Consider the following 21,409-nt stretch of genomic DNA (forward strand, 5'->3'; position numbering starts at 1 on the left):
CCGTCTGCCCCACCTGAGAGACTGTAGATCCTGCATTGGACTCTTCAGTCACCCGACAACTCATTTCTTGTGTGGAAGCAAGTCATCCTCGACTCAGAGGAACTGCCGATGATGATGATGATGATGGAGCGATTTTTAGCAAGGTCACATTAACGATCTAAGATTGTCCAGGTCATCTCCTGTTTCTTTGCAACAGGAAACATCACGTTAAATTGACTAGCAGTTAAACCAAAGATGGCGATTATGTCAAGGTCTGGAGGTTTGCAGAAATGGAACTTCACTTCAACAGACATGGTGGGCAAAATCTCTCACATCCCATGCTACTTCAATCAGGTCAGTCAGACACTGCCTTCTCATTCCAGTAACAAATATAGACTGAATATTGTTGGTGGAAGTAAAACACTTGATGAACCAAATGGCGACTTCTGTTGAGTTTTCTTATTACATCACAGACATTAGCAATAACTTTGTTTCCAACACTTGTTGGGAGGTGGTGAAAAACTAAAGCTGGAGTTAACATGTACTTTGTGCAAACGTTAACCCGTACAAGACTCATGCCTCATGCCTTTTGTACCCTCAATTATTCGTTCGGTTATACCACCACTTCTTCCACTGAGGCGCATCCAAAACCACTTTGCATGGGAGCAAAAGTGCTTGTGGAACTGCGGCCTAATTGAAGATAAAAAAGGGCTTCTCTTTCCCTCCCATTCTCGTCTTGGTATTGTTCAGCTTTAATCAAACACTCCACATTGACACCAACATTTCCATTTGAGGACCATCTTCTTGGGTTACACATCCACAGCCCACCATTGTCCACATTGTACTGCATGAATTGAAACAAAGTTTTGCATGAAGAGGTTCACCATGACACTGAGGGCTAGAGATTCGCTGACTTTGGGACCGGTTTTTTTGAACTACTTCACCATATTTGGCAAAAAACTGGTTGGTGGGAATATCAGTGAAGTTTTGCCGCAGCGGTTTTCAATTATCGCTGGACAGAGGAGCGCCGTCGTGCAAGACACTAAATAGCGCTTGCACCAAAGATTTGGCGGTGCGCACCAGTATTTTGCGTGAAAAATATCGACGTAAAAAGCTGCATTGCAGCCCTTGGAGCAGCAGTAAGTATGAAGACCTGCAAAAAAGGTCAGTTAAAGTTTTTATTTTTTAAATTCATCTTCAGCGATTCAATAGATATGCGTCTTGTAAATGTTGTGATTTTTTTCAATTTAAATTAAAAAAAAAAAAATTGTTTTCCCGTCCTCCCAAAGTCCAACTCGCAGCGGTATCAGCCTTGGACTAAAGTTGGTAAGGATTGCGGTTTGCGCTGTGAATCCTCGTGCAACAGCGATTTTTACCGCTGCGCAAGTTGAAGCTTGAATTTCCAGCCTGAACGATAACTATTGAGAACCGCATTTCTAGCCCTCACTGCCTAGAGATCGAGATTGAAGTTAACCTAAAAATAATTCCAACAATAATGGTAATAAAAATATAACTTCACTTTCCCGCTTGCCGCGCACATTGAGCTCCTCAACTTTCTCCAATTTGCTCCCACGCATATTCCAAATTGCAGCCGGAGACTGTCTGTCTCGTCAAGAAACAGGCCTCAGCAACACCAAGTGGGCGTCACAGGGCCCAAATCAGAGCCACCATGCCCGGCAAACGTGCGACATGAGCCCCGGCATCATTAAATCGCTGCTCCAGCGCCTTCCCCATCCTGCCCGCTGCTTTCCTGTTTCTTCCACCGATTCAGACTCTTGAGACTGCACAGCAGCCTTGTGGTGCATGCGCAGTCTCACTGGGGAAATCAGCGGGGAGGGGTTATTTGGGCGCAGAAAACCATAGGTCCTGCAGCCGCCATCAGTCAACGACTGTCCACGACGCTCACCGGGTTCCAGGGCTCTTTCCAAACACTGTTCCAATTTGGATCGGTTGAGGGGTTCCGGGGCCATCCTCTCAGTGCTGTGACTTGTTCCCGCTTGTTGAATATTGTGCCACGCCAGCTGTCCAGCTCACTGCGCAGCCTGTGAATTTAAATACGCGGGAACTTACAAATCTGTGCATTTAGCCATATAATATCGAGAAGTTTACTTACTTTGTTTGGCATCATGACAAGTTGGTGTCCTTTTCCAATTAATCCGGATTCTAGTTTGCCTAGAACCACAGTACCCATATCCTACACACACAAAAATATTTCATTACTCAAATGAGTTTAGTTATTCAGCCACTGTGAAACAATTAAAGCACATAAATCACCACATACCAGTTGCCTTTCTCATTAATTAAATTTGTCATCCATAAGTTAACTTAGTTTTCATTCAGCATTCCATACTCAAAGAGCTGTTTTGTGATCCAAGTTTCTTTTGGAAAACTCACTTTTTTCTTTATGTACAACTGAAGCAGTTAGTGTATGTTCAGAACTGAAAACTGGGCTTTTTAAAAACAAAAGTTTGCCTTAATTTTTAATGTCTTGCCCATCAAAGCTACAAATCTGCGAATCAAGAAGCCCCAGTTAATTCCAATTTCTTATTCGACATTCACCTTTTCATTTGCTGACTAAAACAAAAGCTTGGGTCAGACACCAAGTTTTATAATCTATGCGTGCATTGACAAGATCACCATGGTCCATTGCCAAAAAAGACAAGTGTCGCAACACCAATTCTACATTAAATCTTAATGAGACACGCCAAAATATGGTACATCTTCCAAAATTCGTCAGTCTACTAAAGTGGAAGCATCGGGAATCTTCTAAAAAGGCTCAATACTGACTGACCTCATCCCTAATAAAACTAAATCTCTCAGGCAACAGAATCCAATTTCAACTTTACATCTGAAGGAGCTTGTCTGGCTAAGTTTTCATAGAATAATCTAGCCTCTGGAGTAAGTCACCATCATGAAGAATACAACTGACCATCTCAATAAATGCGCTACAAGAAATACTGGCTTGAATTAGAGTCTTGACTATGCAGGTCATTGAAGTCATCATTGTGCCACAACATTGAGCTGGTAAACCTCTGGATCCTTCCAGGACAGATAAACTGACCATTACTACGGATCCCAGGGAGAGGGAATGTGTGTAGTTTCTTACCCATATTTTCCACAGGTATTTAAATCACGAAACTTGCGCAAATGCCCATCAAAGAATCGTTATTCAGAAGGGCTGCTACCTTCTGTGGAACTTTTTCAGCATAAGATATCTTGAGAGGAGGAAATTCTGGATAGTTTGGTCTTTAGGCTAGATGAGGTTTCAGTCACAAATACCATGCCCAACAAGGATCAGTTGTTGGCCTCCTCATCTTAATAAATGCGCTACAAGAAATACTGGCTTGAATTAGAGTCCTGACTATGCAGGTCATTGAAGTCATCATTGTGCCACAACATTGAGCTGGTAAACCTCTGGATCCTTCCAGGACAGATAAACTGACCATTACTACAGATCCCAGGGAGAGGGAATGTGTGTAGTTTCTTACCCATGAATGTCTATTTATTCTCAGATTTATTTTTTCCAGACAGTCAGCTTATAGTTACTCTAGCTACTCTAGTAATCTCTTTCTCTGGACCAAAAGAAAACACCAGTACTGATTTGACCAGTTGCAGCTTAAAATACGTACTCCAACACCAAAGCGTCTTACTGTTTCTGTTCACAAAATAATGCAGAGCAACTGTGTAAGAAAATGAATAATGATAAAACACACAGGCTGGAAGGCATGTCAAGTATTTGGGATTTAGTAAAGAAACCCATGATGGGGCTACTAGCTTACCTTATATTTATCTACAATTGGTACTCGCACAGGACCAGTAGATGTCCTATTGAAGTGTGGCAAATTGTCCAGATAGGGAATAAATGGTAATCCACTGAAAAAAAAAATTAATAGGTGAACATCGCAAATTCCGGGACTATGCTTACGACTTGACTGATCAGTGAAGTGACGGCGATCACCGCTGACCACGAAAAAAGCTGCTCAAAGTTCTCTGTGGCAAAAGCTTAAGCTTTCAACATTAAATTGATTGTAGCGCTGTCAATATAGTCTCCCCAGCACGATGCAGCAGTGACATCATCAAGCTGTCGAAGCAGCCAATCATCATGAAGAATTCAGACAAAACCAGGAAATAAAAAGCACTAGTTCAATTCACCTAAAAAAATTTATGGAGAGCAAAATAAAGATTGGGATATACATATAGGGGTAAGTTAGAAGTTGAAATAACAAACTTTAACACTTATCATTTAAAAAATATAATTTATCAATGGAGAAATTTGACAAATCTAAAATGTGTTTTTCAGGGCCAGAATGGTTGTTCTGCAGTCAATACACTGTTAAAACTCAGTTACATCTATTCCAACATAGCTTAACATTTAATGGGGTACGTAACAGTGATATTAGTGTGGAAAGGTTCAAGTTTTCGACAGTTCCACTGAATGCCGGCTAGAGGGAGCTCCACAGCGCAGCTTCTGGTGGAGCAGGGAATGGCTGACCGCATCTTCACGATTTCCGTGTTTAGGTGCGCATGCGCTAAAATTCTGAAGTTACGGTCAGTTTCAGAAGGTTATTGACAGCGAATGCAGATAAGTTCGCCATGCATGTGTTTTTTTTTTAAAATATCTCAATTCCAGTCACACATTTAAAATTAATCAGCTGTAGATCATTTACGAAGTGAATGGGCAAACTGAAATGACTGGTATGCATTTTGTTGATCTTTGTAATTACACTTTTAAATTGCATTTCACGGCAACTTTTTAAAATCAAATACAAACGACCAGTCCCATTTATTATGACAATGATTTTTCAATGTACAACAAAACATCAAATTCACAATATTTTTCTGCCTCAATCTAAAAAGGAGGAAGTCAAGAAATGTTGAGCCAAGTAGCCTTTTCCTTCAGCTACAAATTATTGAACTACTTAGCTTCTTTTAGTTAGTAGAGGAAGCAGAGAAAATCTTTATGAACCTGATGTTTTTTTAATTACTTAGGTGGAGCCTGGGAAGAGGGGAGGAGATAGCATATTCAGAGTTATCACAGACAGACAAGTACCATAAAAAAGAGCAGCCAAGTGGGTCCAGAACATCTAAGTATTTGAGACCTCTCATTGGAAGGTTCAACTCCAATAACTGAACTATCACCATCCACAAAAAACTGCATTTTATCCTATTGCTTATTTCCCCCTGAACAAGATATCTCAATCCTTTCTGATGGGGTTATAAGTCAGTTTAGCTTGGCCATCTTCTGAAAAACATTCTTTCAGCATATCAAACTAGCTAATCGTACCTGGAGTGTCTCTTGATAAGACAGCCCTAAAGTAAAGGACTTGGATCGTGTTACCAAGGATGCAATGTGCACGCACTGATTTGCAGATAAGTCCTCCAATGGAGCCAACATACAAGGATCCTTAACTAGTCAAGTTTCACTTACATTTTCCCCCTATAAATCGCATTTTAGTAGCACTGACAGCGACTGCTTCTCCCCCTTACTTTATTAGGTTATAATGAACATGTATCGACTCGACTTAGTATTTGCCCACTTTTCACTTCTTTCTGTGATATATAAATTAAGAGACAGTTTATACTTACGTGTACCAAGAGCAGTTCTCAGCTCGTTCTTTTAGATTTGCGCCAGTCAGTCCAGAGCAAGGCATAAAGTGAATATCCTTCTTCGGATTGAAACCAACTTTCTTCAAAAATGGCACCAGTTTTTCTTTGCATTCCTCATATCTGAGAAAAAACACCACTTTTGATACAGTTGCATCAACAGCAAGACAATACCACTATTAAAAGTGGCAAAACATTTTGCTTTGCTCTAAAGTTCAACTGTCTCTATTCTATGTTTTCAGGCAAGCTGGTGTCTATTTCCAACTCTAATATTGCCACATACAGTCTAGGCTATACGGTTGGATACACATTCAAAATGGCTGCCTTGGCAGGGTCAGAATAATTATTTGCTGCTTCTAATTTAAGTGAGCTTTTACAAAAATCACGTGGCAAACATTTAATCACAATATAAGCAATTGTAATTTATGTATACTAATTAAAATGTAGAGATGACTAAATTGTAGCACTAATCAGCTATCAGAATGGCTAATTTTTAATCTGAAGCTTCACCACCAAAAGTTCTCCACCCCACAATTACAACCATTGCCTTGGTTAAATTCTATTTTTATTGCAGGAGATTATGGGATTTGTATGGGCATTGGAGATGAAATTCTATGTTTCTGTCCATTGTGTATGAAAACTGCCAAACCATGGCCTTGCCCATGATTCTTTTCTCTAACCAACCCTGAGGACCACCAGAAACAGTCACAAGTTGTTTGAATTATTCAGCATGCAACCATGTGATTAATAGCATGCGTCGATGTCAAAATTCTTAAGTTTTTAAATATTATATATGAATTTTAAATATGCACCATTCAAAGCATGCATAATATAATGTACAAATCATACCTATCTTGGCTCCAACTCACTGTTGGGTCATCCATTTTGTTGACGAGCACTATCAGATGCTTTACTCCCGCTGTTTTTGCTAACATAGCATGTTCTCGTGTTTGACCTCCTTTCTCAAAGCCCGTCTCAAATTCACCTTTTCTGGCTGAGATAACCTGAATAAACAACACGGGAGAAAGGAGGAGACTGTGCATTTTTACAGATGCAAGAATGACTTTACAAAAATAAACAATTACACAGGTGCCATAAATGGCAATTTTGTTCAGCTAGAGGTACCATTTGAACAGCAGAGAGAAATCCTCACTGGCCTGTTTTACCTCCCCAGTGAAAACTGGAAGCTTCACAATCCTTCAGAAAGGATTACCAGACAAGAGTAATTCTAACACTGGTCTTGCACTGAGATTCAACACTCTGAATATAACCTGTACCTACAGTTAATTGCTTTAAAAATAAAAGTGAACTCTTGCTTCTCATGAACTCTAAATTCCATTGGGCTACATAAACTGTGATTGAAAAATACATTTTTTATGCATCACGTATTTGTAGACAAAAATATTTGCTACAATAGTGCCATCAATTAGACTCTTGCATTATTTCCCCTATTCCAAAAGATACATTGCAATACTATACAAGAGAAAACATGAATAATTGGATTTAAGTGCAAAACCACATTCTATCTTTTCTGGTGCACTCCACAATCAAATTAGTTCCCGAATCCATCATTTTAATCCCCAAGAAAGCAGCTGAAAACTTGATTTCTTACCAAGACAGCAAGATCAGCTTGAGATGCCCCACCAATCATATTCGGTACAAAGCTTTTGTGACCTGGAGCATCTAAAATGGTGAAGTGTTTTTTCTGTGTCTCAAAATATGCACGACCCACTTCTACTGTTTTGCCCTTATCTCTCTCCTCCTGATTTGTGTCCAAGGCCCAGGAAAGGTACCTAAAATTAATTAGATTTTTGTAATATATAGTGTAAACAAAAAGCAACTCTGCTATTTCATGTTAACTTGTTGGATGAATAAAACCATAAGCAATTTAAAAAAACATCTTTACACAATGTTGAACAGAGCCACTGAAATGCAATAGGGTTCACATGAACTCAGCATACAGCAAGTTCCCAAACAGCTAAACAAAGCCGGGGTGGAGAAGTGATTCAAACCACTTTTTGCATCTCAGTTGTTGGCTCTTGCACTACATTCCTGCAGATCAACAACTCATAGCCTAATCCAAAATCATAATTGCTATTTTTCCCCGTGCCAATTTCCACCCCCCCCCCCCCCGCCCCCACAGGGAGCATCAACTCCTTGCTGGGGTATGATTCCACAGATGCCAGCTACCTCCTGCAACCTCAGCCAAGTGACCACAGTCATATGCAAGTCACAAAGAGCGATGGCAACCAATTTGACAGCAGGAAGGTTAAACAAGTAATCACCTGCACACTTCCAACAGATATCATGGGTGCAGAACTCGAACTAATTTCCCTCTTCCTAAGTTGAGGCACTTAAGCCAATTGTACTGGCTGTAGCAGCAGCTAGAAATGGGGTATCTTAACAGAGACTGGTGACCAAACTAGGAACCCCCTGCTCCTTATGAGCCTCAATGGATAAATTCTGAACAATCGGGGAACCCAAATAATTTTAAATATAAAAAACATGATTGAATATATGGAAATGGATCCTAAAATAAAGTTTTAATTTCGGAATCTTGATGCTGGTCAAATCCACAGTACCCAACATACAAATAATACAGTATAATAATCTTACCATGTTTCTCTATTTTTTTCCTTAGCCTCCCTCTCATACTTCTCCAGTGTTCGTTTGTCAACCATGCCTGTGAGGTACCTTTAAGAAATTGCCAGTAAATAGTCAACATATTTCTACTTATGTTTTGATTAATACTTTACTAAAAAAAAAATTCCATTTCCTTTATTGTGTTAATCATATTAAAGCCTGGGCTAAATAAATGCATTGAATAAATGCATTTTACTTCAGAAAATGTGACAATATACACAATGTTACACTTTCCAAAGCATTTTCAAAGTCCTTTGTATAAACGTGTTTTTTCCCCCCTCTATACAGTACCATTCTTGTACAAACAGTGGAATCCTTTTTACAGTCATGTCCAATGATCAAAAGACCAGCAGTTCCAGTTCAATTTGGCTATCACTCAAAGAAACATTTTCTTTAAAACTTTGAGCTGTGAAACTTTCCCCAATGATCAACACTACAATACTGATTTATATTGCAAATTTAATTGAGGCACTACCCTTTCCTCAGATATTCAAAGACACAAATCTCATTAATTTTAAGGGGTTGAATAAAGACTTTCAAAAATGCTTCATCTGCAGGTTTGAGAATAATTTGACCAAAATGTTAATGCATTTCTAGTCTGAATTAAGACTATCCAGGCTCAGAACCATAAAATCTTGTAGTTCATGACAAGGAACATAAAGATCAAAACAAGACTAAAGTATCCAGTACAGAACTCATTGCAATAAATATGAAATTAAACCAAACTTTTCAAAAAAAGGTACAAAAATATTTGTGCCTCACCACGTTGAGACAGCTCAATGCAAATTAACAAACTACTTCTCGAATAGAGCTACCATTATCCAGGATAAACAGACAGCCATTCTATGGGATGTTAAACAGCAGTAAAATCATCAGCTGATCAATTTTTCTTCTAAGCAGCATCAGTTGAAATGGGAATGCTATATGGGACACAAGAAGAATCACATGCTCTTTTTTGGATGGTGCTAGGGGATCTTCAAAATCCCCGTGAACAATTAGGTAGAATCTAAAATAGTAGAGCCTCAACACAAATTATAAACTCAAATCCTGGTTTGGGGCTCAATCCTACATACTACTGACTCAGAAGCAACGGGGCCATGACCCTAGTTAAGCTCTCTTGCTCACACACACACAAAGTACTACAAAGAATGGCTTAGTGTATTCTGTTTAGGAACAAATCAACAAATTGAAAATTGATTACAACAGAGTTTCTCTCACTCCAGCTCTACATCTTTCAAAACAGAAGCATTAACTTACATTATCTGTCCACCAATAGTGGATTTTCCAGCATCTGAGAGAAGAAAAAAAAAAAGAGTTATTGGATGAAAACAATTTGAACAAGCTTTACTTTTTATAAATTGGGTAAACTTGGGAGAAGATTTCCTGTAATAAAAGTTCTATTGCTGCTATAATAATTAATTTCTAGATGTAGCAATTACTGGAAGTAAATGAGATATTTAAAATGGGATTGGCACTTCATTAAATCTGAATTTTAAATGAGGCACATAACCATGATGTAATTTTATCTATTAACCTACCTACATGACCAATGAATACAACATTTACATGTTCCTTCCTTGGAGCTCCTGGTTCTGCCACAGCAACCTTTGGCGTAGGCACCTCCTCCTCCTCTTCCATTTCTACTGGAGTTGACAAAGGTGGCCCTCCATCGCCAGCAGGACCACCTCCTGGCTCTGCTTCACTCGGCTCTGCTTTCTGTTCCCATGATTCTTCAGGTCCCGCTTCTGTATCGCCATTTTCTACTGGGGCTGTAAGATTTATACGGTTTGGTTCTCAGCAGTCGCTCAGTTTAGAGACACTCATACAGTGATGCTCATGCAGTGAACTGTTATTGGCAAAATACTAAGCCGAGTCAAAACTTACGATTCAAAACCTACTTACTAAAGCTAAAATGCAGCATGCAACCAAAGTTTTGTTCTGGGTAAACCCATATTGAAAATGTGTATTTTAGACAATTCTGCCCACCATATTTCAGACACAAGCTCAGAGAATATATAATAATCAATTACTCCAAATAAACCATCAGCTTAATTCTGAAACTCAAATTTATAAATTTTACTTCAATTTGTATTTATATTCTGTATGAACGCATATACATGTATAAAATGTACATATACACAAATTTTTAATCCGGGCCCTTGGGAAAAAAAAAAGCTTCTTCAATGGTCAAGAACTTTTTGCACAATATGTATCGCAAGTTAAAAATGTAGGTATATGGTCAGTTAACTGACAGTTAAATGTTGATGTGTGTTAGCAAATCATACGATGTTTAAGGCTGGAATCCTACTAAAAGTTTCTTACCAGCAGGTTCTGAGACTTCCATGCTGGGATCTGTAGCATCCAGTCCTGAAGGAGAGAAACTGAGAATTATTTGCTTGGAAGAGTAACTGAATCATGCCAAATTCACTGAACTGACTTGCAACTCATGTCCTATAATCTAGCAGTTCACAGGAAGAGAAAATATATATCTTATTGGTAATATTTTACATAGAGTAGAGGAGCAGGGGATACCTTGATGAGACACACTCATTAGGAGGCAGTGCAAATACTTAAAGCCATTAAAGAGTGAACCAAATCCTTTGTACTGTTATCTAGAAGCAGAGAGAACTAAAGCAAAGAGGTAATGATGAACTTGTGCAAAACCTTAGGTAGGCTGCAGCTGGAGAACTATGCGCCGTTTTGGACAACCCATTGCAGGAATGAAATAAAAGCAATGGATAAGGCCAAGGATAGATTCACTGAATGTTACCAAAAATTATGAATTATTGTTAAGAGGAGACCCGAGAACTTCGGGCTTTTATTATTAAAGTAAACAGTGCTGGATTGTTTCAATTGGTTGGTGTGATTGTAACAAGAGCATATTTAAAATGACAAATATTACAGGGGAAATTGGAAAACATTGCAAAGAAAATGCAAAATTCTGTGAACTACTGATCTTGAAGTAGAGTCCATTAATACTTTAAAAATGGATTATTAAAGGGGAGCAAGCAGGAGACCCGATTTGAAGAAATTTCTTAGATTTGTTGGAGCATTGATACCTGATCCCAATATGGCAATATGTTGTTTATCTGCCATATAGTTGAGGCTGAACCAATTCCATCTTTAAGGAAAAGTGGATAAATATTTGAAGTCGATGAAGACACAGGGGTATGAGTATATCAGTAGTAGGTTTATTTTCAGATTGCTTCAAAGAAACAGCACAGATACAAGGGTGGAATAGTCTCCTTTTGTACTGTAAAGATCCTAAAACACCATTTAAATATCAATCTTTGCAAATCCAATGAGATTATTGCATATCCCACCGAGTGGCTTTCTGAATATTAGTGTACATAATACTTGGAATTATGTATGTGTAATCAGCAGAGGTGACCCCATTTATTAACAGAGTATTTTGCTGCTATGGAGATTGAGGACTTGTCTGAAGTCTTAATTTTAAGCCAGCAAATTAACTAGTTTGATAATTTTCAGTTTTACAAAGGCAAGATAATATATAAACTAATTCTGCTTTTACAATGCTGGAGAATCCATGAGATCAACTAATGGAAAATTCAATTATAATAAAACACCATATACGGTTGGAGGATCTGTGGGAGGAGGCAATTGTTTGACCAAATCCAGGGCATAATTAAGTAAGCAGTTGCGAAAAATACACGAAGGCTCAGTTAGAAAGGGTAAGGAATGTGTTAAAATGAACCATACTGAACAAATAGCACCAAGTTCAATTTGATCTCAGCCAAGTTAACCTATTTCTGCCATGGTGGCAGTACGAGTGCTTCAATTGGTGGAGCATTTGGAGCCCAGGAAAGGTTTTTGAACAAATCATCCACGGCTCCTCAATCGGATCACTTACTGAAAAGAGCACAGGGAGAGACGCCTGGGGAAGACAGTGATGGTCCCTTTCCCAGTTGATTCGCCACCAACACTCATTGCCTTGGTTCCCACATGATCAATGGCAACTGGGGCAAGTACATATGGACAACTGGCATCAGTGGAATGATACCCGAGACTTCAGGAAAGGTGTAATGAAAAACAAAGGATAAGGCGCTTTCGCCCATTCAAGCATTTAAAAAAAAAAGACAAAAGAAAATGCACTCATTGCTAAAGTGTAATTCTCAAAATTTGAGATTTGGATGAATATTTATGAAGCCACTATACATCTTGATCATTTCACCCAGCACCAACTGCTGTTGCAGTCGATTCCATAGATCCACAACTTTGCTGGTGGGAGGAGGATGTTCCTCCAAGCTTGTCTGAGGTTTATTCATTTGACTGACCTCCAAAGTGTAAAAATTATTAAAGTACGCAAAACAAAATTTTATTCAGAAACACAAACCAACACAGTTTTCCTTCTTAAAATGGTACTTGTCCAACAGAATTTGATAATCTATATCAATCTCTATTATATTCAAAGTCCCCGTGGCTGCATGCACTTTCCATCAACCTTTTGTATTATGAATTCCTATGCCCACATTATAATGGCAACTCTCTCTGTAAACTATAATCACTCTTCTTGTGGAGGCACTGCAGTACCACCATTGTCAGGAGAGCATAATTACAATATGACAAGTTTACAACAGCATTTTTCCATGATAAATGTGGACATAATGCAATTCATAATGCAACTAATAAGGACAGTATTTGACTTTGAAAAAGGGACTGCATTATGCCTGCGGCCCAGAGCTAATTATTCCTTAGTCTCTAACCACACTTCACCTGAAGATTGTACTTGGTTTTGACTCGTGTGCACCACGGAAGATCGATGAGATATTTAGTAATATATGCATTGATTATTTTCCCTGCTTGCTACTGATGGATGATGATGGTGCAATGTGTTGGGCATCTGTGTGGTCAATCAAGTGAATAGGAAAGGAGAGAGCACTGGTGGGAGGAGATTTTTTTTTTGGGGGGGGGGGGAAGAAACAGTGATTCTGTTGCTTTTAAAAATGCTTGTTCTCCCTTTTCCACAATAGTTTTCAGGCTAAAAGCCCTGTTGGGTCTTAGTGTTCAAAGTTCAAATTCTCTATGCATCAAAGCAAATTATTACATAAAACACAATGACGCAAGTTGTACAATTCACTTCAAATCCATTAAATCTTAAATGCTTAAATTTCTTATTTGATTTGAAGCTGGAGCTTTAAAAAATACTAAAGTTTTCCTTCACCACTTCCCAATCCAAAAATATTTAACTATCAGACAAGAGATTCAAATCCTAATGTTCGGTTTTATTTTCAGATTTCTTCCCTTTGATCTTTTAAATGTCACGTTCTAATGGTTTACTTGCATGCTTATCCCTCATCCTTCATTTTTCTTGTTTTGAGGGATTAAAAACAATCTTAGAAAATGGTCAGTCAAGTTCTAGAATCAGCAGAATGAAAACTATTTGCTGAAAGTACTAAAATCACCCATTACAATTTCAAGCAACTCTAAAGCAGTGCAATTATTTTCTTTTTCCCGCTCTCCAGACACAGACAGAAATTAGTTTCTTCAGGAGGAAAACTGCATGCATTATTTCCCTAGCAAGAAAAAACAGTTAAGAACATGGCAGCAACATCAACAGTTATCCAAATCCTGAGACTTTGCCATTAATTTGACAAAACAGCCTAGGGAAAACACATTCTGAAATGCTTGGCCAACAGGTTTCATATCAAGACCGAATGTGGGGATTTACAGAACAATTTGGGCAGCAATGCTTAGATCAAGGTAGCAGATAGACTACATAATGCAGATGGGATCAGCTTTAATCCCTATACTAGTAACCTGCTCCATTTAGAAGTCATTAGACAAATCTCAGTAAATGGTATGGAAATTTTTTGTTGGGAGTGGACTCCTGAGCATTTCACTGGTGTTGGACAGAAACAAAATGGCACTTATATTTTATAGCTATCATCCTGGAATCAAGATCAGCTTTGCATTGGTTGAACCTTCACTTCTAGTTCAAATAACAGCAACAACCTATGAATTTACAGAATGTTGCCAGAATTTAGCAGCATTTAAGGGTTGATTTTAAGAATGCCCTCCTCTGATGGGGGTGGGCTATATGCAGAAATCATTAGCACGATGTTCGTAATTTCCCAACATGCAAAGTGAACATGGCTTCAGGTCAGTAATACTTCCATAAAAATGTATCAGATAGTTTCATGGCCCTCAGTGGATAATATGGCGCCTCATGTGGCAACGAGCAAAAATAGATGGTGATTGGTTGAGTGATCTGTGCTGAGGTACCCTGGGTAGCATGTTTGAGATATCAGTTGGGGTTCAAACTCTTGATTGCTGTCCACTCATCTTTCTGGGTGTAGACAGGATTATCAGCTCGGATACTCCCAAAGCTTTGATCCCAACACCTCTGTCTGGGCTCAAAGAAGAATGACTTCTAGGGCAAACGGTCAAAAGTTTGCCGACATGTTTTGACCCAGGAACAATGAAGGAATGGTGATATAACCAAGTTAGGATGGAGATGGTATTCCCATGATATTACTGCTTTTGACCATGATGGTGGCAGCAGTCACAGGGGAGGGAGGCGCTGTTGAAGTAACCTTGGTGAGTTGCTGCACTGTATCCGGTAGATCATACATACTGCAGCCAACATGCGAGGGTGATTAAGGGGGTGGATATTGATTTTAGCAACACGGCTATGATCAACCAAACTGCTCTGCCCCGGATGGCATCAAGCTTCTGGAATGTTGTTTCACCAACCCAGGCGAGTGGCACATCCCTGACTTGAGCCCTGCCACTCGGCATCCCAGGCCAGGATCTTATCTAAATCCTGCTCTAGGATACCAAGGAACCAAAAAAAGGGAAAGAAAATTTAAAAGGAAAACTTACTTTGGCTGACATCTTAGCATTCATTGAAGACTAGATGTACCATAAGCCAGCACAGAATCAAATCAGCACCCAGATGAAACTATGTTAGAAACAAAAGGTTTGTTGAAAATTGTTTCCATCAGGCAGGGGTCAGATCATTCTACACACAGCTGTCTCTTGCTTGCACAATAGTACATTGTGTGTCACAGTATAATGCACCTGTCCTTGTACAACATGTTCTTCAATTTACAGTAAGCAAAGCAACGAGAGGCATCAAAAGGAAAAATTAAGCGTTGGATCATGTAAAAGACGTTACATGCAAGAGGACTTGAACAATTTTAATGATTTTTCTGAGTTATAATTTTTCTGGTCCACTATGTAGCATCTTATTTCTAGTACTACGTTCCTCACATTAATGATCAACCTAGATGGCAAACAAAACTTCAAAAAATATTTTGATTGATTGCACTGATCGCCCTTAACCGTCTTCATGACTATTTATTGTTGATTGCTAGTTTTCAGACATTCTCAAGTCTTTGATTAGTAGTTTCTTTCCTACTTTTGGTGGCTAGGTTCCCTATCTGTTGTGATGTTACTGTTCTACAAATATGAATCAAGTGCTTTGCTGGTACACAAGTATAATAGCGTGCAGCATACATTATTGCACACATTATTCTGCTGCTAAAATGCAGATGTGTACAACTTGTGTCACTTTAAAGTACAAGAAGCAACTGCTATGCCGACCTGAAGTTTATTTGAGGCTAATTTGCTCTTAGTCAAATCCTTGGGTCAATGAGGTCAGAAGGCTTTGACTAAAAAAAAGCTATAATTCCTGAATTAGATAATTTCTGTTGATGAGGACATTTTTCCATACATCAGAAATGACCAGCTTTCTTTTTTATATTAATACTTTTTTCAAATAGTGAGACATCTATAACTGACGTCTGAAGTGCGACAGATAGTATCTTGCCGTTTAGAAACATTAAAACATTTATTTCTACGATAATAGCTTAGTTTTGAAGCTGACATCATCCAGGACATAAATGACAGGAAGAGTGTTTCGGCATTTGTAAACAATCATGTGCAAATAGCCGCAATGCCAAAAGCAAGAACTCTCCCATCCAATTACTGCAAAAGTAAAATAGGTGACTCAGTTACTTTGTATCACCATCATAAACACTGGCTTTTTAATAATAGTTTTAAGCAAACACTAGATAAACAACTTATTCAAAAACCTGTGCAAGCAGTACACTATTCTCTTTAATTACATTTTCTTTGACCCAGTCTTTACCCAGGAGAGGCCAATAAAGCATTTATTCAGAAGGAAAGAAAATGGAGTTGAGGTTGTTAAGAAACTGCAATATAGACACTTAGCAAGCTTGAATAGCAATCAAGCCGAGTTTGTACATGCAATAAATATCACGTACAACATGTTGAAACTCTGGTCCTAGAAACTGAATAAAATGCTTCCATTTGATAGTGTGTGTCAGCTATGGCTCAGTTGGTAGCACCATCGCCTGAGTCAGAGGTAATGGATTCAAGTCCCACTCCAGACACAAAAATCTAGGCTGACACTCCAGTGCTGTACTAAGGGAGCACTGCACTGTTTGAGGTGCCTTCTTGCGGATGAGACGTCAAACCGAGGTTGTCTGCTCTCTTGGGTCGACATCAAAGATTCCATGGCGCTATTTTGAATAGCAGTGGAGTTATACCCTGGATAATAATTATCCCTCAATCAATATTACTAAAACAGATGATCTGGTCATTATCACGTTGCTGCTTGAGAACTTGCTGTGCATAAATTGGCTGCCATGTTTCCAACAATACAACAGTGCGGTATTGTTTATGGTTAGGTTGAGTGGAAGAGGAAAGATGAGGACTTTAGAGCTCGATAGTCAGGATCACAATGGGCAAATTGATAATGAAAGCCAGATGGTCCAGGAGTTCCATCTTCCTCAGTCGATAAACAGGTTACAAGGACTGTTGCTTTCTCTCCCCAAATCTTGAGATTCATAAAGGGAAAGTATGTGAATTTCTGCTGCTGGCAGAAATCATCGAAATTTACAGCGTGGAAGGAGGCCATTTCGGCCCATCGTGTCCATGCCAGCCATCAAAGAGCTATCCAGCCTAATCTCACTTTCCAGCTCTTGTCTGCAGCCTTGTAGGTTATGGCACTTCAAATGCACATCCAAGTACTTTTTCCAATGTGGTGAGGGTTTCTGCCTCTACCACACTTCCAGACAGTAAGTTTCAGATCCCCACCGCCCTCCGAGTGAAAAAACTTATCCCTCAAATCCCCTCTAAACCTCCAACCAATTACTTTAAATCTATGCCCCCTGGTTTTTGACCTCTCTAAGGGAAATAGGTCCTCCCTATCCACTCTATCTTGGCCTCTCATAATTTTATGCACTCCAATAGCTCCCCCCTCAGCCTCCTATATTCCAAAAGAAAACAAACCCAGGCTATCTCTTCCGAGCTAAAATTGTCCTGGCCAGGCAACATCCACATAAGTCTCCTTTGTACCCTCTCTAATCACATCTTTGTGTAATGTGGTGACCAGAACTGCACAGTACTCTTAAGCTGTGGCCTAACTAGTGTTTTATACAGTTCAAGCATAACCTTCCTGCTCTTGTATTTGATGCCTCAGCTAATAAAGGCAAGTATTGCATATGCCTCTTAACCACCTTACCTACCTGGCCTGCTACCTTCAAGGATCAGTGGACATGCACTCCAAGGTCCCTTTGTTCCTCTACACTTTTCAGTGTCCTATCATTTAATGTGTATTCCCTTGCCTGGTTAGTCCTCCTCAAATGCATTACCTCACACTTCTCCGGATTGGATTCCATTTGTCCTGCAGAACCCCACTGGAAACAGCCTTCCAGTCACAAAAGCACTTATCAACCATTGCCCTTTGCTTCCTCCCTCAGACAATTTTAGATCCAACTTGCTACTTTGCCCTGGATCCCATGGGCTTTTACATTCGTGACCAGTCTGCCATGTGGGACCTCATCAAAAGCCTTGCTAAAATCCAAAGACACTACATCAAACACACTAACCCTCATCAACCCTCCTGGTTAGCTCTCCTCAAAAAATTCAATCAGGTTAGTCAAACATGACCTTCACTTAACAAATCCATGCTGACTGCCCTCAAGTAATCTGTGAAGATTTATTTTGTCCCTCAGAATTTTTTCCAATAATTTTTCCACAACCAAAGTTAGGCTGACTGGCCTGCAATTACTCAATCTATCCCTTTCTCTCTTTTTAATCAAAGGTACAATGTTAGCAGTCCTCCAGCATCACACCCGTAGCCAGAGAGGATTGGAAAATGATAGTCAAGAGCCTCTGCTATTTCCTCTTATGCTTCTCAACAGCCTGGGAGACATCTCATCCGGGCCTGGGGATTTATCCACTTTCAAAGCTGCTATACCCCTTAATACTTGCTCACTCACTGTGCTTATTTCATTTAATATGTCACACTACTTCTCCCTGATTGCAATGTCTGCATCGCCCCTCACTTTTGTGAAAACAGACGCAAAGTATTCATTAAGAACCATATCCACGTCTTCTGCCTCCACATACAATAAGCAGACCATTGAGGGCTACTGTGAAGCATTCACAAAACCAGACTAAATTCCAGCATCCTGTTCTTCAGTAAAGCAATCATAAGGTTCATCTATTAGTCCCTTTCTGAATATTTGATTAATTGACTCCAAATAGAATGTCCACATGATTGCATTCTGCCTCAGTCAGTCACATTCCCCCACGAGATAAGAGGCTGACAGAAGGATCTAATTAATGCATGATATTTACGTAATGGAAACTGCATATAAATCTGGATATAGGAATATATAATGGGAACTTGCACTTGAAGATGCAGAATTATGTGTTTTAATTTTCAATCGCGTAAGAGTTCTGAAGCGTAGAACATACAGCAAGATGTACATATCGGGGGCAAATTTCTCAAGAGGCCTTTTAGTAGTGGATCGAGAACAGGATGGAGCTTCCGCCCACATCACGGATGTGCTCCTGTCCCATCACAAATTCTAAGATATGGGGTGCATGCATATAGTTTGAGTGTACCTGGGCCCCTTACAGTACAAAAAAAAAAACAGGTTGAGTATCCAAAATTCGGAATGTTCCAAAATCCAGACATCGCATTGATCCGTGGAGGGGTCATGGGAATCTGAAAAATGTTCTGAAATCTGAACATTTGTTTTTAAAACGGGTCACCGCTGCGAGTTGGGCCTCTGGAGGGGTGAAAACACCAACAAAAAAAAACTCCCAAAAAGTTTTTTTTTTTTACAAATCACAAAAACCCTAACCTACTAAAATCGCTGAAAAATAATTTGAAAAATAAAACTTTTTAAACTTACTTTTTTTTGCAAGTCTTCAACGCAGGTTTTTCCCTGCCGCCGACACTATCGAACCTGAACTTGCCCTCCCCCCAAGCCGCCGCAGCACCCTTACTTCGGCCTGAGCGTTTCTGGATTTGGGATGTTGGAAAGACGTTCCGAAATCCGGAACGGCCTCTGTCCTGAGGTTCCCGGATTTCAGACACTCCACTTGTAAAATAAACAGATCGTTTTCAGGGCAATAGAAATTTGTTACCTAGGTTTGGGGGGGCGGGGTGGGGGGGGGGGGGGGGGGGGGAAAAGAGAGAAGAAAAAAAGGAGGGACAAGTTTCTCTCTCTGCAATTTGATTGGCTCATCAACAAACAATGAATGCTTACATGTTTATCGCATTTGGAAAGAGGTAACATGATAGGTCCAAGTCAGCATGGATTTGTGAAAGGGAAATCATGCTTGACAAATCTTCTGGAATTTTTTGAGGATGTGTCCAGTAGAGTGGACAAGGGAGAACCAGTTGATGTGGCGTATTTGGACTTTCAGAAGGCTTTCAACAAGTTCCCACACAAGAGGTTCATGTGCAAAGTTAAAGCGCATGGGATTGGGGGTAGTGTGCTGACATGGATTGAGAACTGGTTGTCAGACAGGAAGCAAAGAGTAGGAGTAAATGGGTACTTTTCACAATGGCAGGCAGTGACAAGTGGGGTACCGCAAGGTTCTGTGCTGGGGCCCCAGCTGTTTACATTGTACATTAATGATTTGGACGAGGGGATTAAATGTAGTATCTCCAAATTTGCGGATGACACCAAGTTGGGTGGCAGTGTGAGCTGCAAGGAGGATGCTACGAGGCTGCAGAGTGACTTGGATAGGTTAGGTGAGTGGGCAAATGCATGGCAGATGAAGTATAATGTGGATAAATGTGCGGTTATCCACTTTGGTGGTAAAAACAGAGAGACAGACTATTATCTGAATGGTGACAGATTAGGAAAAGGGGAGGTGCAACGAGACCTGGGTGTCATGGTACATCAGTCATTGAAGGTTGGCATGCAGGTACAGCAGGCGGTTAAGAAAGCAAATGGCATGTTGGCCTTCATAGCAAGGGGATTTGAGTACGGGGCAGGGAGGTGTTGCTACAGTTGTACAGGGCCTTGGTGAGGCCACACCTGGAGTATTGTGTACAGTTTTGGTCTCCTAACTTGAGGAAGGACATTCTTGCTATTGAGGGAGTGCAGCGAAGGTTCACCAGACTGATTCCCGGGACTGACATATCAAGAAAGACTGGATCAACTGGGCTTGTATTCACTGGAGTTCAGAAGAATGAGAGGGGATCTCATAGAAACGTTTAAAATTCTGACGGGTTTAGACAGGTTAGATGCAGGAAGAATGTTCCCAGTGTTGGGGAAGTCCAGAACCAGGGGTCACAGTCTAAGGATAAGGGGTAAGCCATTTAGGACCGAGATGAGGAGAAACTTCTTCACCCAGAGAGTGGTGAACCTGTGGAATTCTCTACCACAGAAAGTTGTTGAGGCCAATTCACTAAATATATTCAAAAAGGTGTTAGATGTAGTCCTTACTACTAGGGGGATCAAGGGGTATGGCGAGAAAGCAGGAATGGGGTACTGAAGTTGCATGTTCAGCTATGAACTCATTGAATGGCGGTGAAGGCTCGAAGGGCTGAATGGCCTACCCCTGCACCTATTTTCTATGTTTCTATGTTTACATAAAGAATTACATTATAGATGCTTACATAGATAAGTTATGGGAGTAGTGTTTACAGACCAGCAAGTGTCATACATGAGGATTTAATGATATAATTTTATAATGGAAAATTCTTTCTAATTATGTGTCGTTAAGAAAAACAAGTCACCATTATGAACCAATAAAATAACAATGGTTTTGGAAAAAATTTGCTCCACCTTTGCCCCTTTACCTCTATTTTATTTCAAGAAAAGCTAGAGGGCCAACTTCAAAAATTGTACTCAGCTGAGATTTATATGGTGTTTTTCAAGAAAAT

At 39.7% G+C, this 21,409-nt stretch overlaps 1 protein-coding gene across 2 annotated transcripts in view; it reads right to left on the reverse strand.

Annotated features, from left to right (window-relative positions):
* The window catches only part of LOC139281055 (eukaryotic peptide chain release factor GTP-binding subunit ERF3A), a 61,984-nt gene that overhangs the window by 22,685 nt on the left and 17,890 nt on the right, over positions 1 to 21,409 (reverse strand). For both annotated transcript variants that reach the window (XM_070900953.1, XM_070900952.1), the window contains 9 exons: positions 10,549 to 10,593; positions 9,765 to 9,995; positions 9,484 to 9,517; positions 8,200 to 8,277; positions 7,196 to 7,376; positions 6,433 to 6,587; positions 5,566 to 5,706; positions 3,759 to 3,852; positions 2,093 to 2,173 (listed from right to left, as the gene is read on the reverse strand). In XM_070900953.1, coding sequence (XP_070757054.1) covers positions 2,093 to 2,173; positions 3,759 to 3,852; positions 5,566 to 5,706; positions 6,433 to 6,587; positions 7,196 to 7,376; positions 8,200 to 8,277; positions 9,484 to 9,517; positions 9,765 to 9,995; positions 10,549 to 10,593 — 1,040 coding nt within the window. The remainder of the gene's footprint in view (positions 1 to 2,092; positions 2,174 to 3,758; positions 3,853 to 5,565; positions 5,707 to 6,432; positions 6,588 to 7,195; positions 7,377 to 8,199; positions 8,278 to 9,483; positions 9,518 to 9,764; positions 9,996 to 10,548; positions 10,594 to 21,409) is intronic.

The sequence above is a fragment of the Pristiophorus japonicus genome, chromosome 15 (genome assembly GCF_044704955.1).
Source record: "Pristiophorus japonicus isolate sPriJap1 chromosome 15, sPriJap1.hap1, whole genome shotgun sequence".
Classification (NCBI taxonomy): domain Eukaryota; kingdom Metazoa; phylum Chordata; class Chondrichthyes; family Pristiophoridae; genus Pristiophorus; species Pristiophorus japonicus.